Raw genomic sequence first — 17,712 nt, 5'->3', positions numbered from 1 at the left:
TCTCCCCTATAAGTACACTGTTGGAAAATTTTTGTAGTTTTGTTAAAAAAGGTCCTTGTTAAAATTTTTGTGTAAAATAATCGACACATACATGTGTAGATTTAACATATGACTGCTATGTTAATTGAACTTAACAAATTTAAAATGTAAAATTATTAAAATAAGTTAAAAAATATGTTAAAGTAACACAATTTGGACGTATTTATTACATGTGTTAAAATTTACAGAAAAAGAGTGTTGATTTTACTCTATAACAGAAGTGGGAATAAAAATTTACAGAAAAACGAGTGTTGATTTTATCTTACAATCTTAACTTCAACATAAAAGTTCTGTTAATTGTTACACATAATTAACTCAAATACGATCAGAATTACATTTCCTTTCTGTTAAAATATGTTAACATAGTATCGGTGTTACATTTAACACATCCATATTATGTTAAATTAACACAAAAATTTGAGTAAACCGGTTGCTAATTTTTTTTTATGGATAGAGTATCATTAAAGGTAGGTTGGTATTGAATTTTTGGCGAGAATCGGTGAAAAAGTTGCCGATTTTTGCCTAAAAAGTGTATAAGTTATACATGTTATATTTCTCATATATAGAGTATCATTAAGGAAAGTTGGTATTGACCACTAAAAAAAACGCGTTAATAATAGTACCTCATGGGTGACGTAGAAAACTATTAAAAGTATGTGTTTATGAATCATGCATTGATGGATAAGATTAGCTAGAACACAAGTGTAATAACACAAATAAAGTCGTTTAAAAAAAAGCCGTCCGGGCGAAGCCCCAAGTAACCAACTAGTAATAAATAAAGTAATAAGAGAAATTGATTATATCTAAATCATACGAGTAAAATCTTTCTCTTTAGAGGCTCCTTTTCACACAATGATATTGGATCTCATATAAGAAGTGAGTCATATTTGTCATATTTGTCATATTATAAAAGTATTTAATCAATTTCATGAAGTTTGATATTTTGAATATTTTTTTTTAAGGATAGGAAAGACCGGGGCTATTGGTCTACGGGGGCTATGTGCCCACAGTACTGCTATCTGAGGTTTTAAGAGACAGACATCTCTACCATTGTAACAAATAGTTAAAAATGCTCTACGTACGAGATTTAAAAATTGTTTGTTTTCTTGCGATGCTTCTCGCAGACGCTATATACGTTAAAAGAAAAGCGAAAACAATTATCACATTTTTCGACGGTCGAAAAATTTGCTGTGCGACAGTAGTTTAACTCAAATTAAGGTAAGCAATTCATAATATTATCAATTAATATATAGTTATCAGGTGTGAGAACGTCAATAATATTTCGCATAATCTAAAATTCGCAACATGTTAAAGACTGAAAAACGTGGCCTGGGCTATCTGTCATATTTTTGATGGGGCAATGTGTCCACACTTTAATGACGGATTGTTTTTTTTATAAATAGATAATGTGCGTAACTACAAAAGAAAGACTTTCCTTAAGACGGATAAGGTAGACATATCCATTAAAATTATACTTAGAGCAATTAAAAGAATAAAAATCGAGCGAGAATCTTTTCACAAAAACAGCGTTAGACTTTGGAATAATTGTTCGGGCTCTCACTCGCTACTGTAAAAAAATGACCTACGAGCAGCTACTTCACTAGACAGTTTTTTCAATATTATATATTAATAATAAATAATATTATAAATAAGTATAAAAATTAATATACATAATGTGTTTTTTATTATGTGGACAGATAGCCCCGCATATGGGACTATCTGTCTACGCTTGACTTGCCTGCTTAAAAAATTTATCTCTTTAAAATGGTAAAAGATTAACGATTCTAATTATGTTTTTTTTTTATAACAAAGTTACACCATTAAAATGTTTAGCCAAATATCTTTATTAGTTTTTTTAGTAAACTTGAAGAAAGCGTAAAGTGAAGACAGATAGCCTCGGTCTTCCCTACTCTTTACGAATAAACCATTGAATTGTACTTTGAAAGCGATCAAAACAATAGTGGAGAATTTAATGCCGCGATAAATGTATTAATACATCCATTATACATTATTTGTCCCTTTCCAAACTATTCCAAACTATTCCAAACTATATATAGTATATATACTTTTTGTTTGAAACATTTTTACCTGCCAGGCTTAAGGGGTAACGCCACTCTAGAGTCCCAAAAAAGCCAATTTTTGATAATTTTTTTCAGAAATACAATAATTATAAATGAAAATCGGTTTAATTCTATTTATTATCTATATATTAAAGTATAAAAAAATTTTTTTTATTAATTTTTTATTGACAAAATGGCGGCGCCAGAGCCATTGATCCAAAGTGCCTTTTTGCGGAAGTCGTCCAACGGGCGGAATCGAAGCTCCTATAATTTCTGAGCTGGTACAAAAATTCAAAGATTTTTGAAAAATATATAAGATTTTCTATAGAAGTACGTATGGGAATTGCGAAATATCATTTTTGTAAGAATGATGCATGTTGGAAAAAATGTTTCATTTTTCGCTAAAAAATTTCGCACAAAATTGTTTATAAAAAAGTTTTGTTCAAATTATCGCAAAATCCATACGTATTTCTAAAGATAATGTTATTGTAAAGTTTCACTCAAAAGTCAATCGGATAAAAGGTGTTCGAGTTCTGATTCCGCCCGATTTTAAAAAGCGATTTCGAGAAAAACGCGTTTAAAGTTTCAGTTAACATTCACGGATGCATTCCGCGCCGGCAGACGGATTACGAAAAAGGGATAATAGAGATTTTTCCGAGCTTTGAAACCAAGTGTACCTTATTTCTAAGGACCTTCCTTAAAGCATCGTTTAAGCAAAAAAGAATCGATTTTTTGAAAATTCTAGAGTGGCGTTACCCCTTAATTTTCCAGATACGCGGCTGGACTGTTCAAAATAGGATACCTTGTATATACCTATTTAGATACATGAAAGTTGATTTCTTTGTAAGTGTCTTTGGGATTTTTATCTTTTAACATGTATAAGAACAGTTATATAAAGATATATGTATCTCATTTTAATCTTTACACAAAAGATTTAAATCTTATTCAGACTTACTTGTGCCTCCTTGTGAGCAATTTTATAACAAAAAAATCAACTTTTAGAACATCAAAGTCAGCATTTATTCATCTGAAATATATGTTATAGTGTTTAAGAAATTGTAAAGCTAATTGGTACTAAGCAAATATTGCAAAAATCGCAATATTTTCAAAGATATTGTATTTTATTAAATATTGACTTCTCAACATTTCTCATTAACACGGACCAAGGAGTCTAACATGCGTACGCGAGTCATTGGGACTAGCGATAGTTAAAGGCGTAATGAAAGTGTAGGTCGGCCCTGGTTGTCGACCGAGGGAGGATGGGCCGCGTCGCGATGCGGCTCTGCACTCTCGGGGCGTCTCGTTCTCATCGCGAGAAGAGGCGCACCTAGAGCGTACACGTTGGGACCCGAAAGATGGTGAACTATGCCTGGTCAGGACGAAGTCAGGGGAAACCCTGATGGAGGTTTGTAGCGATTCTGACGTGCAAATCGATCGTCGGAACTGAGTATAGGGGCGAAAGACTAATCGAACTATCTAGTAACCGAGTTTGAAGTTTGACCGTTTGAAAAAATTTTGATCAATTCAATAAAACGAGTATACCTTTCATATTGGTTTTTATTTTAGTTGTGATATAAATACATTCTTCTTAGAGAAAAAATTTATTACATTATTATGTATATTACTCTGTTTACAAAATGCTACTATAACTGTTATAAAAAAATATTTTATATATTTTTCTTTAGCAAAGACATGTCATTTAATATTTCAAGCAATAAAAATAATTTATGAACATCGTAATATAAGCTCAATAGTTAAATTATTAATAAAATAATATAAAACATATAATTTATTGATTTATAAATATATTTATGTATAAGAAGTAACAAAAGCGGGAGAACAATGTCATCTAGAAGATAATTTTGTTTGACATCATCAAAAAGAATAAATAATAATTCTTTTTTTGTCTATACTTTTTGCAACATATATTCTACTATTTCCAATTTATAAAATAAATAAAATGCCAAAAAATATTAGAGAAAGTGTGGGTAGGTATTGTGGGATATCTTAAGCCTTCTTTTAAGACAGGGTAGGGTGATGCTTTTTGAGTCATAGGGCTTTTTGGTCAATCTAAGGCCGGTATTCATAATCAGATCTTATTTCAAGACTGTCTTAAGTAATATCTTAAGATGCTAATACGACTCTGTGATTGGTTAATGACATCTTAAGATTGTACTTAAGACGGTCTTAAATATCAGTACAAAATTACCTTTTTCAAAAAAGGTAAAAAAAAGTGCCAAGTACACGCAATGTATTTTGTAAATTCAATCGAAAAATTATCTCACAAAATTGTCTCACAAAAATTGTCTCACAAAATTGTCTCACAAAAATTGTCTCACAAAATTGTCTCACAAAAATTGTCTCACAAAATTATTAAATTACAAAATTGTTATTTTATTCAATCCAAGTGATATCTACCTCGAAAAAACCTAAATAACAAGTGGTATCTATTTAAAAAAAAATACGTGAAATTATTTAATACTGCGCCAATTACAAAGAGAGAATATATATATATACCTTAACAAAATTATTTTTATATCACGAAATTGCGTTACCAAACTCAATCCAAGTGATATATACCTTAACAAAATTATATCACAAAATTGTTTTACCTAACTCAACCTAAGTGATATGTTATTTCAAAAAAATATATGAAATCTTTAAATTACGCCAACTACAAAGAGAATATATATATTGCTTTGAAAAATAATTGTAGTGCAACTACTCTTAAAAAATAAAACAAAATTGTGTTACCTAACTCAACCCAAGTGGTATGTATCTTTGTATTCCTGAGGATCTTTCTATCAACCCAAGTGGTAGTAGTTTTAATTCTCCTTGATAAAATTATAATATTACAAAGAATCATTTAATCATTTTAATCACAAAGAATTAAAGAGGTAACATTATAAAATAAAAATATTTAATTAAAATAAAATAAATAAATTTTTCTTGTAAAAAACTTGGCGCTGCTTTTTTAAAGTCTATCCAGACAAATTTGCATCGCGCATAAACATAAGCGTAAGAAATTGATTGGTTCATATATATGTGCAAAAGGAAATAGACCAATCCATCTCTTTATGCATATGCTTATGCACCTATGCAAGTTTGTCTAGATTAATCTTAAAAAGCAGCGCCAAGTTTTTTACAAGAAAAATTTATTTATTTTATTTTAATTAAATATTTTTATTTTATAATGTTACCTCTTTAATTCTTTGTGATTAAAATGATTAAATGATTCTTTGTAATATTATAATTTTATCAAGGAGAATTAAAACTACTACCACTTGGGTTGATAGAAAGATCCTCAGGAATACAAAGATACATACCACTTGGGTTGAGTTAGGTAACACAATTTTGTTTTATTTTTTAAGAGTAGTTGCACTACAATTATTTTTCAAAGCAATATATATATTCTCTTTGTAGTTGGCGTAATTTAAAGATTTCATATATTTTTTTGAAATAACATATCACTTAGGTTGAGTTAGGTAAAACAATTTTGTGATATAATTTTGTTAAGGTATATATCACTTGGATTGAGTTTGGTAACGCAATTTCGTGATATAAAAATAATTTTGTTAAGGTATATATATATATTCTCTCTTTGTAATTGGCGCAGTATTAAATAATTTCACGTATTTTTTTTTAAATAGATACCACTTGTTATTTAGGTTTTTTCGAGGTAGATATCACTTGGATTGAATAAAATAACAATTTTGTAATTTAATAATTTTGTGAGACAATTTTTGTGAGACAATTTTGTGAGACAATTTTTGTGAGACAATTTTGTGAGACAATTTTGTGAGACAATTTTTGTGAGACAATTTTGTGAGATAATTTTTCGATTGAATTTACAAAATACATTGCGTGTACTTGGCACTTTTTTTTACCTTTTTTGAAAAAGGTAATTTTGTACTGATATCACCTATTTTGTAGTGTTAAGCAAGGATCTGCAAAACATTTTTATTTTTTATTTTTTAATTATTCACAAAATTAGCAATAACAACAAATACATAAAAATTAATAATATTTAAGTAAAAGTAAATTATACATTTCTCACAAAAATTGAAGGAACACTAAATTTATCTTGAAAAATAGGCAAAACTCGAGCAGCGGTAACTTTGTTAAAAATGAATAAAATTTAAATTTCAAGCTTAAAACCTCTACTTTCGAAAGGTTACTATTATTCGTCCAATTTTTATTATGTCTAGACATAATTTTAATTCAGCGGATTTTTATTATGTCATGACATAATTTTAATTCTGCCGCTAGGGAATTTTTAAGTCGATTCTTATGAATCAAGCTTGAATTTGATGTCTAGGTGTCCCAGGTTGCCGATAACGAGGTCCACATAGTGCGCTCCAGTTTTCGGTGTCCAGGTGTATTAATACCTTGAATTCGATGTCCACGTGTTCCAGGTTGCCGATGACGGGTTCCAGATAGTGCGCTCCATAGTTTTCGGTGTCCAGGTGTAATAATACGTTGAATTCGATGTCTAGGTGTCCCACGTTGCCGATGACGAGGTCCACATAGTGCGCTCCGTAGTTTTCGGTGTCTACGTGTATTAATACCTTGAATTCGATATCTACGTGTCCTACATTCAGATTTAAAGTTATTAATACACCTAGACACCAAAAACTACAAAGCGCACTATGTGAACCTCGTCATCGGCAACCTGGGACACGTAGACATCGAATTCGAGGTATTATTACACCTAGACACCGAAAACTACGGAGCGCGCTATCTGGACCTCGTCATCAGCAACCTGGGACACCTAGACATCAATTTCAAGGTATTAATACACGTAGACACCGAAAACTACGGAGCGCACTATGTGGACCTCGTCATCGGCAACGTGGGACACCTAGACATCGAATTCAACGTATTATTACACCTGGACACCGAAAACTATGAAGCGCACTATCTGGACCTCGTCATCGGCAACCTAGGATACCTAGACATCGAATTCAAGCTTGATTTATAAGAATCGACTTAAAAATTCCCTAGCGGCACTTTCTGCCAAGCGTAGGGTTCCTTCTTTTCCGGCAGCGGTGGTAATACGATGTAAGGATACGAAATCTCTCCAGATAAACATGAAGCAATTGACTCAATATGTATTATATATATATACCTAATTTACCTAAATAGAAATCTTCCTCCTGACCGATAAGTCTATCGACCTAATTTAATTTACCTACTAGATCGATCGAAATACGCGCGCAATATCGAAACTGGCGATACCTGCGCCGCCAGTGTCGAAAAAGTGAAAGCGACATTTCTCTGTTATCTGTTTGTTACATGTATGTTATAATGAATTGAGAGCGTTGACGTAGACGTATCTTAATAAAAATTTTCATATTTGGACTTTGCGTCACAATATCTCCGCTCGTAGGGCACGTAGCGGAAAATATTATAGGAGATACCCCCCCAAAGTCGACCCCAAGCTATCGATCAAGCCTACTTAGAACTTGATCCGTTTACTCGTTATCGAGATCTCAACATCTTGGGTACTCGCAACCCGTCGCGTCGCGTAAAAGAGTCACGGTCGGTCTCGCTCCGCGTGTACTTGGCACGAGACACTACCGTGTCTCTTGATAAGAACTGACTATGAATACCGGCTTATGTTTATACTGCACGCTATCTATGCACACGTGCGTTTTTAAAAACATAGCAGTGTATTGTTTATAAGTTTTTTATTAGTTCAGTTGCATCCATAGAAGTGAGAGGTGTTCGTTACATTATTTTTGTGGAATTGGGATTTATACCACAGTATAAGTAAGAACAGTAGGTTCACTCCGTGTCGAAGCCTTTGTTCTTCGTGGCAAACGTCCGCCATAATGTTGGTTGTGCGAGCGTGTTTTATTTCAACCGCTTACTAGAAACCGCTTGATAATTGTATAAGATGAAAAAAAATATAAGAAATATATATTAATTAAATATTTGAAGCAAAAATGTCACAACACATGCACATAAGTAAAAAATACATGCGCTTTTTATTTGAATAATAGAAACCGCTTGTGATAATTATATAAGAAATGAAAAAAATATAAGAATTTACATATTAATTAAATATTCGAAACAAAAATGTCACGACACATTTTATTCATGTATATTTTATTCATTTTATTTATGTATTAATTTTTTTATGTATTTATTTATTTATTATCTTATTACATAATATTCAAATAGCATATTTTTATTATTGTATTTATATATGTATCGGCGCGTATTGTATTTGTATTTATTTAAAAATTTTTTTTAAATAAAATCATAATGAGTAATAAAAGTGGTTATCGATATGTATTTAAAGATTGTGGGATCAAAGGAAACTATTCTGATTTATGAAAGATTCAGAAAGGTACGTATTCATTATAACAAATACATGAATACATAAATACATTAAATACACATAAATACATAAATACATTAACACTTTAATACATAAATAAATATGCTATTCGTATTGTTTAAAGATAAAGTAAGGTCAGTTCAGAGATTGTGTATTTATAGACTCGGACTTATATTTAATAAGAAAGAGCTTTCATAGATGACTATAGTAATAGCTATAGCTACCGCTTTACGCGTCATAATGTATCAATGCGCGCGACGAAGACCGCGTGGCGGCCCGGGGACCGCTTACGGTCGAGCGTGTATCAATGCGCATGCGGGCACGGGCGTGTTCGTGCGGGCAGCACGGCGAGCAGCCATTCTCGTTCCGAACGTCTTCTACGACGGATCGTCAGTTAAGTTCATTGTAGCTTCACCGTCTTTTGTAATACGTACAGTATTAACGAGTCGTAGATTAACCGATAATTAATTTCTATCGGGTTCTAATACGTCGAGAGACCAGCTGCATCACATTGATCATCGAGAATCTGCTATTATACCGGACTTCAGAGAAAGAGAAAGAGACGGAAAACTACGACGCAATCGAAACGTTCTGGAATGTCCTCTCGATTATGAAGGAAGACATCATTTTCTACAATTGAGAGAGTGCTCTTTTTTTGAGCTTAGTCAATCCGACTAATCAAACGAGGAAGTAATTCTGATTAACGACAGTGTTAAGGTAACGAATTACATTCATTTCATTTAATCAGTGATCATAACGAGGACGGTGTTAGATTTACGTCTAACGTTGCAATGACCGTATGGTCTATTCAACTATCCGATCATTGGTTACAGATAAGTCGAGAGCTCTTATTAAAAGAGATGCTTTTTCATCTTTGAGATAAACGAGTCGACTCTTCGTATTTGATTATTTCATGTATTTGTGTGATAATATTCTCTTGTATGATATTTCATATGTTTGATATAAACGATTCTTTCTTTGATATAATTAAGTTGAGCTACACTGTACTAAATTACGAATGGCGATATATGACTATTCAGAGATGATACTTTTCTTCCAAAGAATCTTTTGTTGGATATAAGTTTACAATGGTGAATTCCACCGTGTTTCTTAAAACATTTCGAAAGAAAGGATTGTTTCTTTACTAATAATTTCTTTTTCATTATCTTTGATACAGCGTACTTTTATGTATGATATCTGAATATCTCTCTTTATGTTTATTATACGACTACTTTTCTGCGAGTAAGTACATTGAATTGCGAACTAAATCGAATACACAATCTCTGATCCATCCATTTTGTATTGTTTTTAGCTTCCTTCATTAAATCATAAGATCTGGCTTCTGCGCGAGCTAGTGCATTTTAAACATTGGTCCTTCGAGCCGGATAATATTGTGATTCCGGATATTCATTCACAGAATTAAATACTGATTCAGAAGTTTATTTTCATTTTGACTGTTATTGTCGTTACTAAACGTCCGGATAAGGAAGCGCTAACACTATTTCAGTGAAATCTTGCAAGCATTTCGCCTTAGTCATTTCGAGTTTAAAGAAAGTAAATTCAGTTGTTAGTAATAATGGACTCTATAATTCACAGTATCAATCAACAACTACTAGCGAGTCATTTTTTAGCAAACGCTTATGATAGTTTTGTCAGTTCAGGATCACCGATCATTACGAAACAAAGGATAGATAGTTACTTAGTAACCTTGGCTGATCTTTGGACTAAGTTTAATAGAAATCATGACGCTATTCTAACAAAAATCACTAGACTTGAAAAGGAAGAAAGATTAATGATCCTATCTCATTCATATTTCACTGAGAAAACACAAGCAGACACACATATGTGTTACTTAGCAGCTGTTGAAAGGATAAAGGATAGTCAAAATGTAGAGCCATCAGTAGCACCAAGAGCCAGTATAAGTGTAGAGCAACCCGTTGCAGCAGGTTCTTCGTCGAATCAATCTTTGCCCTATAAGATTCCAACGTCAAATGGTTCTCAATATGCGAGACTTCCGCGTATAGAAATTCCAAAATTTGATGGCAATCCTTCGAAATGGCTTAATTATAGAGACTTGTTCGCTTCTCTAGTTTTGTCTAGTAAGTCTTTGACAGCAGTCGAGAAGTTGCAATATTTGAAGACGAGTTTAACAGGTACAGCATCGCATTTGATACAGAATACTACACTTACAGCTGAGAACTTCTCAAAAGCGTGGGAATCGTTAGTATCGTTTTACGATAATCCTCGACTTCAGGTTCATACGGCATTACATTCCTTATTTAATTTAAAGTCAATGACAAAGGAATCTTCAAACGATTTGGAACATTTGTATACCACTGTTCTTCAAATTCATAGAACTTTAGAAACACTACAACGTCCAGTAGAAACGTGGGATGATGTTTTCGTATACGCCACAGTACAAAGGTTAGACTCGGAATCGGTGAAAGCGTGGGAAAGTACACTGGGTTCTTCAAAGATCCCTCCGTCATGGAAGGAGCTTATTGAGTTTTTGGTTACTCGTCTTTTCTCACTACAGGCTTACGAGAAATGTCGAGGTGAAAAAGTTGCTCAACAACATCCGAAGACTGCTGCAAACGTGCATCATCAACAAGAGTCAGATGAGGCTTCTTCGTCTAATACTTTAGGTTGTTCAATTTGCGAGGGCGAACATTATGTAGTCAAATGTCCTCAGTATGTTGATGAGACTGTTGCTCAGAGGTTGGCACTCATAGTTAAACATCAATTGTGTTACAACTGTTTGAGGAAGCATCGAGTAGCTAACTGCAAGGTAGTTAAACGTTGTAAGAAATGTGGAAAGAAGCATCATACGACTATACATAGAGAGGAATTTTCATCCACTACTGATGAAGTAGGATCCGAGTCTCAACAAAAGTCGGAATCATCTGTTCAGTCCAATTCGGCTAGCGAGTAAGGACAAAGCTAACTTGTTACATTACAATATCTCTACTAGATTAGATAAAGGAAGGTTGCTCATTTGGATCAGCTCTGCATGGCGGGCGGTTTCCTACTGAAGAAATGGATGATCAATCACCCTGATGTTTTAGAATATATTCCACCCAATAGAGGAATCACGTCTCATTCTATTTTGTTTAGTTTTGGATCAAGACTGTTCAACAGGCATACTTTTTCTATGAGATTAAGACTTTGGCAGACGGTAAAGACTTGCCGAAATCAAATGCCCCTTTTGAAACTCACTTCACGACTCGATAAAGATGGACTACTTAGAGTAGGAGGTCGTCTTGAGCGATCATTTCTGTCCGAAAATGCTAAGCATCCTTACATATTACCTAGGGATTCTATTCTTTCTACTTTAGTTATAACTGAAGCTCATGCTCGTACTTTTCATGGAGGAGTTCAGGATACATTGTAGTTTATAAGAAACAATTATTGGATAATAGGCGGTCGCTTTGTCTTTCGATCATTCATCATTAAATGTGTCGTATGTACTAGAAACCGCCAGGAGCGGGCACAACAGGTTATGGGTCAGTTACCCGTTGAAAGAATAACGCCTTCACGACCCTTTGAACATTCAGGAGTGGATTATGCAGGTCCGTTTATCATAAAAAACATGGAGAGGTAGGAATGCCAAGACCTACAAAGTTTATATAGCTCAATTCACTTGTTTTTCCACGTCGGCTATACAGTTAGAATTGGTTACGGATTATACGACAGAGACTTTCATAGCAGCTTACAAGCGTTTCACGTTTCGTAGAGGTATTTGTTCAACTCTTTCGAGTGATTGCTGTACGAATTTGAAGGGTGTAAGCCTTGCTAGGCTTGGTCCTTGCGACCAGCTTATAAGCGGAAAGCATAACAACTTCGATAGCTCAGTTGGTTGAAGAGTGGACTATATGATGGTTCTCTTACTGCAAAAACTCAGAAGGAGATACTGTACGGTATAAAAGTGAAACAAAACTATTTCATCTGTCAATAGAGAGTTCATTAGTTTTAGTGGTTGATGAGCGATATCCCCAATCAAAGTGGCCTTTAGGTAGAGTTGTTCAGACACATCCTGGTCAAGATGGCCATGCTGGAGTTGTTACGGTGCGTACTCAGATTTCGGAATTACAAAGACCAATTACCAAACTTTGTCTTCTCCCTATCAGTACTGATACTTTGTAGTTAATTCGCCAACTACGTTGGCGAAGGCGGGCGGAATGTTTAAAGATAAAGTAAGGTCAGTTCAGAGATTGTGTATTTATAGAATCGGACTTATATTTAATAAGAAAGAGCTTTCATAGATGACTATAGTAATAGCTATAGCTACCGCTTTACGCGTCATAATGTATCAATGCGCGCGACGAAGACCGCGTGGCGGCCCGGGGACCGCTTACGGTCGAGCGTGTATCAATGCGCATGCGGGCACGGGCGTGTTCGTGCGGGCAGCACGGCGAGCAGCCATTCTCGTTCCGAACGTCTTCTACGACGGATCGTCAGTTAAGTTCATTGTAGCTTCACCGTCTTTTGTAATACGTACAGTATTAACGAGTCGTAGATTAACCGATAATTAATTTCTATCGGGTTCTAATACGTTGAGAGACCAGCTGCATCACATTGATCATTGAGAATCTGCTATTATACCGGACTTCAGATAAAGAGAGAGAGAGACGGAAAACTACGACGCAATCGAAACGTTCTGGAATGTCCTCTCGATTATGAAGGAAGACATCATTTTCTACAATTGAGAGAGTGCTCTTTTTTTGAGCTTAGTCAATCCGACTAATCAAACGAGGAAGTAATTCTGATTAACGACAGTGTTAAGGTAACAAATTACATTCATTTCATTTAATCAGTGATCATAACGAGGACGGTGTTAGATTTACGTCTAACGTTGCAATGACCGTATGGTCTATTCAACTATCCGATCATTGGTTACAGATAAGTCGAGAGCTCTTATTAAAAGAGATGCTTTTTCATCTTTGAGAAAAATGAGTCGACTCTGCGTATTTGATTACTCATTATTGAGAACACTGAGCTCAGTATAGATTCCTTTAAATTCTCTCTTTTTGTGTGGTTGCAACCATTTCAATAACAAACGACTATTGTAAATCTCTAAATGCATTCTTTCAAGATAACGTTCTAAAGCTATAAGTTCATTGAATTCTGCGTTACATTTGCTCTTGTATCATTCGATAGTCTTTAATTAGGATATAAACGAGAAGCGTAATTACACTCGTTACTTGTATTCAATATTGTATGTGCATTCGTAGTAATTCGAGACGCGTTATAACTAACGTTTTCTGCGTTATTAAGATAATCGTTCGATTACTAAATGACAATATCTTAAGATATAATTATTCTATTGTGATCTGAATCGGACTATTCGGCGAATCCTTACTTTTGCATATTGTTTCTTTGCTTCAGAATTAATGTGTCAATCTATAGACAGAAGGCATATTATTACTATTAGTCAGAATAAGTTACTCAACTTATCTTGTCTTTATTCATTCTTTAATCACGTAAAAAGAGTTTCTTTACGAAGCAATAGATAAATTCTCTATTGATTATTATTATGCCAATGAGGATTATGTTATGAATAAAAAAAGGTTGACGCATTACTTCAATGATTATTTCATGTATTTGTGTGATAATATTCTCTTGTATGATATTTCATATGTTTGATATAAACGATTCTTTCTTTGATATAATTAAGTTGAGCTACACTGTACTAAATTACGAATGGCGATATATGACTATTCAGAGATGATACTTTTCTTCCAAAGAATCTTTTGTTGGATATAAGTTTACAATGGTGAATTCCACCGTGTTTCTTAAAACATTTCGAAAGAAAGGATTGTTTCTTTACTAATAATTTCTTTTTCATTATCTTTGATACAGCGTACTTTTATGTATGATATCTGAATATCTCTCTTTATGTTTATTATACGACTACTTTTCTGCGAGTAAGTACATTGAATTGCGAACTAAATCGAATACACAATCTCTGAACCATCCATTTTGTATTGTTTTTAGCTTCCTTCATTAAATCATAAGATCTGGCTTCTGCGCGAGCTAGTGCATTTTAAACACGTATATTATGTAATAAGATACATAATAAATAAATACATTTGAAAAAATTAATACATAAATATATTTAATGCATTCAAGTCTTAATATATTAATAATGTATTAATATATTTATGTATTAATTTTTTTTAAATGTATTTATTGATTATGTATCTTATTACATAATATACAAATAGCATATTTATTTATGTATTAATGTGTTAATGTATTTATGTATTTATGTGTATTTAACGTATTTATGTATATTCATGTATTTGTCATAATGAATATTATACGTACCTTTCTGAATCTTTCGGAAATCGGAATAAAGTTTCCTTTGATCCCACAATCTTTAAATACACATCGATAACCACTTTTATTACTCATTATGATTTTATTTTAAAATTTTTTTTAAATAAATACAAATACAATACAACTGACGCGCCGATGTATCTAACCAAATGAACTGTCAGATGACAGCCGCCATGTTATTGATTGTGCGAGTCGCCATATTCATTTACCAACTTTTTAGGGGAGTGAACCTACTGTTCTTACTTATACTGTGTTTATACATAGCAAGGTAGGAATGACGCATGCTTTTGTTTATACTTACTGTATAATTTTTCACTCATAAAAGTTAAAATTTCTATACTAAATTAGTTATTTACATAACCTTTCGTGATATTTATTGGACGTTAAGTTATTGTATTGTATTGTATAGAAGTTGACGCAATACAGTTTCCATTTTCAAAATAAACTGCAATATTGCTAACTCGGGGCTATTTGAGTCGGATTTCTGGGGCTATTTTTGGGTAACTAATTCATATGAAAACATTATTGAAAGTCGTGCTAAAAAGAATCTAAAATTAGAAAATATTAGTGTGAGCAATAATATCCAAGAGAAACCTACAATTAAAGGTAAAAAAAACTTCTAAAACTAAAAAGACGAAATGATTCCTCCGATGAAGAAGATAACGATAGTACTGCGTGTGGTTTCTGCGGTCAGAATTCGATGTTGCACATCCAACTAAAAAAAATGAATGGATATCATGTCAAAAGTGTAAGATCTGGTATCGTGAAATCTGTGTTGGAGCTGTAGAAAGAAAACTGTGTGTGGGAGGTGTGTTCAAAAACAAAATAAAATAAATAAATAAAAATGTTTTATTTAATTATTTCAGTTCTTTAACTTTTTATTGTCACAAACATTAATTTTTTATGTTTTTATAGATAATGTTTTTATTTTGTAAAGTCTTATAATATGTTGATTTAAAATATAAAATAAGTTTTTGTGTGTATTGTTTTTTGATAAAATTTTAATGATAATTTTTGTATTTTTGTAATTAAATGTTTAGAAGCAATTTACATTCTGTTTTATTAAGTATCTTATAATCTATCATAATTACATTAAAAAAAACAAAGTAACTCAAATAGTCTCTCATCCGACACAAATAGCTGCACTGTTTTAATAAAGCACAAACTTGTTGCATTGTCATATAATTAATTTTAAAATAAAAACTCTTAATAGTGGTTCTATGATAATTAGCAGGTGTTTAAACAAGAATATAAAGAATATGTGAAAATTGTTTTTAAAACTTTTAGAGTCTTGAAAATTTTTTATCCGATTTTGTTCTTTAACTGACTCAAATAATCCCTAACTTGAAAACTATTAAAGATAACTGGACTAAGTTTTCGCTGAGTTGTAATATCAAATATTTTTTATAACGTGTTCTTAACAAATTTCGTTTATTTATCTAATAAGTTCAATGTTATATCAATTTATTCGAAGGTAGATTTTGGAAGGGTAATGTGGGATATGTTGGGTAAAGCAAAATACTTTATTAATCTTGCAAAAAATATTTTCTCGAATTTTGATGCATATTAATGATCAAATAGTTTATAATAATTATTATATTATATAAAAATAAGATAAATACGTTTATTGACTCCCCTCAGGGTTGCAAGGCGTTTTGTAGGGACGTTCCCAACCCTTTATTCAATTCTCATCCAATACTACCCTTCTCCTCTCACTTAACCCTTTGGACCAACGGCTTAACGTCTCTTTCCGAAAGACGGAGCCCAGTTTGCTCCGCACAAGAGCCTATCTTGCACGGAGGGCGCAGCTTTCGGAAAAAACTTTCCATGTTTACATGGCTCTAGTGGACTCGAACCTGGTTCCTCAGATTACGAGTCTAGCGCTCTACCACTAGACCACACTGCCGCCCCCTCTTATCTATATACTTCTTATATATAATTTATATGTAAATTATATGAACTCATATACAATCATGTCAAATTGTATATGAAACATTTATATATATTTAAATATATTTTAATCGCCTGTATAATTATATATAATCATATATAATCGTATAAGGTTATATATACTTCCATATGAATCTTATATGTATCCATACATGAGTGCATATATGATCTATTGTTCATATCTAGTTATATTTGGAATTATATATGCCCATATATAATGATATATATATGGACCCATATATAATTTTATATAAAGCACCAAATTTCATATATAATCACATATAATCATATATATGGGGCATTCCACGCCAATTCGCAAGGGGTCAAACTTCGACCTTTTTATTTTTGATGGCTGCTCGTTTTTTAACAGGTCTTTACGAGTACTATACCCATGTAAGATCGTTTCTATAATAAATGTAGCGTTTCCGAAATAGAGCCTGCGCAAAATGACTGCAAAATTTTTAATGAATTTTTTCGTCTATTAGACAACGTCTAAGAAAAAAATTCATTGAACATAAAATACGCTATTTAGATCATAGTTTAAAAAAAAATTACTCCAAATTTTTATAATAATAATTTTAAACTAATAAAGTAAAAAAACACAAAAATTTGAATATCTCGAAAACCCCATTTTCTATTCTTACATATTAACAAAAGGCTGAAGAAACTTCAATCGATACAGAGGAGTAACACGAGTAATGATTTGGAATGTACGCAACAAAAGAAAAGTTTCATTGTTATACCTTATTTAAAATCTACTTCCGAAGTTATTGCCTCAGTGGTTAATAAATCAGAGAATTTGATGGGATATCGTATTCTAAATAAGCTCAGTAATATTATTAAGGTCCAGAAAGATAAGAATGCCCATTTTTCTAACAATGACGTAATTTACAAAATCTGCTGCAAGAATTGTGATGCCTCTTACGTCGGTCAGACTAAAGCCGGGATTACGATGAATTTAACGTAACGGGACGCGAC

The 17,712-nt window shown here is 32.6% G+C and overlaps 1 protein-coding gene across 1 annotated transcript; it reads left to right on the top strand.

The window, feature by feature from the left end:
• The first annotated feature begins 9,894 nt into the window (after positions 1 to 9,894).
• LOC139783729 (uncharacterized) lies at positions 9,895 to 14,420 on the top strand. Its single transcript, XM_071722868.1, has one exon. The coding sequence runs from the start codon at positions 10,022 to 10,024 to the stop codon at positions 11,375 to 11,377; it is 1,356 nt and encodes a 451-aa protein (XP_071578969.1). The 5' UTR covers positions 9,895 to 10,021; the 3' UTR covers positions 11,378 to 14,420.
• Positions 14,421 to 17,712: the final 3,292 nt, after the last annotated feature.

This window comes from Temnothorax nylanderi, unplaced genomic scaffold, assembly GCF_030848795.1.
Source record: "Temnothorax nylanderi isolate EJ_2023f unplaced genomic scaffold, tnyl_v1.0 TNYL_tig0535_pilon, whole genome shotgun sequence".
NCBI lineage: Eukaryota > Metazoa > Arthropoda > Insecta > Hymenoptera > Formicidae > Temnothorax > Temnothorax nylanderi.
The sequence above is the reverse complement of the archived record's forward strand: the minus strand, read 5'-3'. Positions and strand labels throughout refer to the sequence as shown.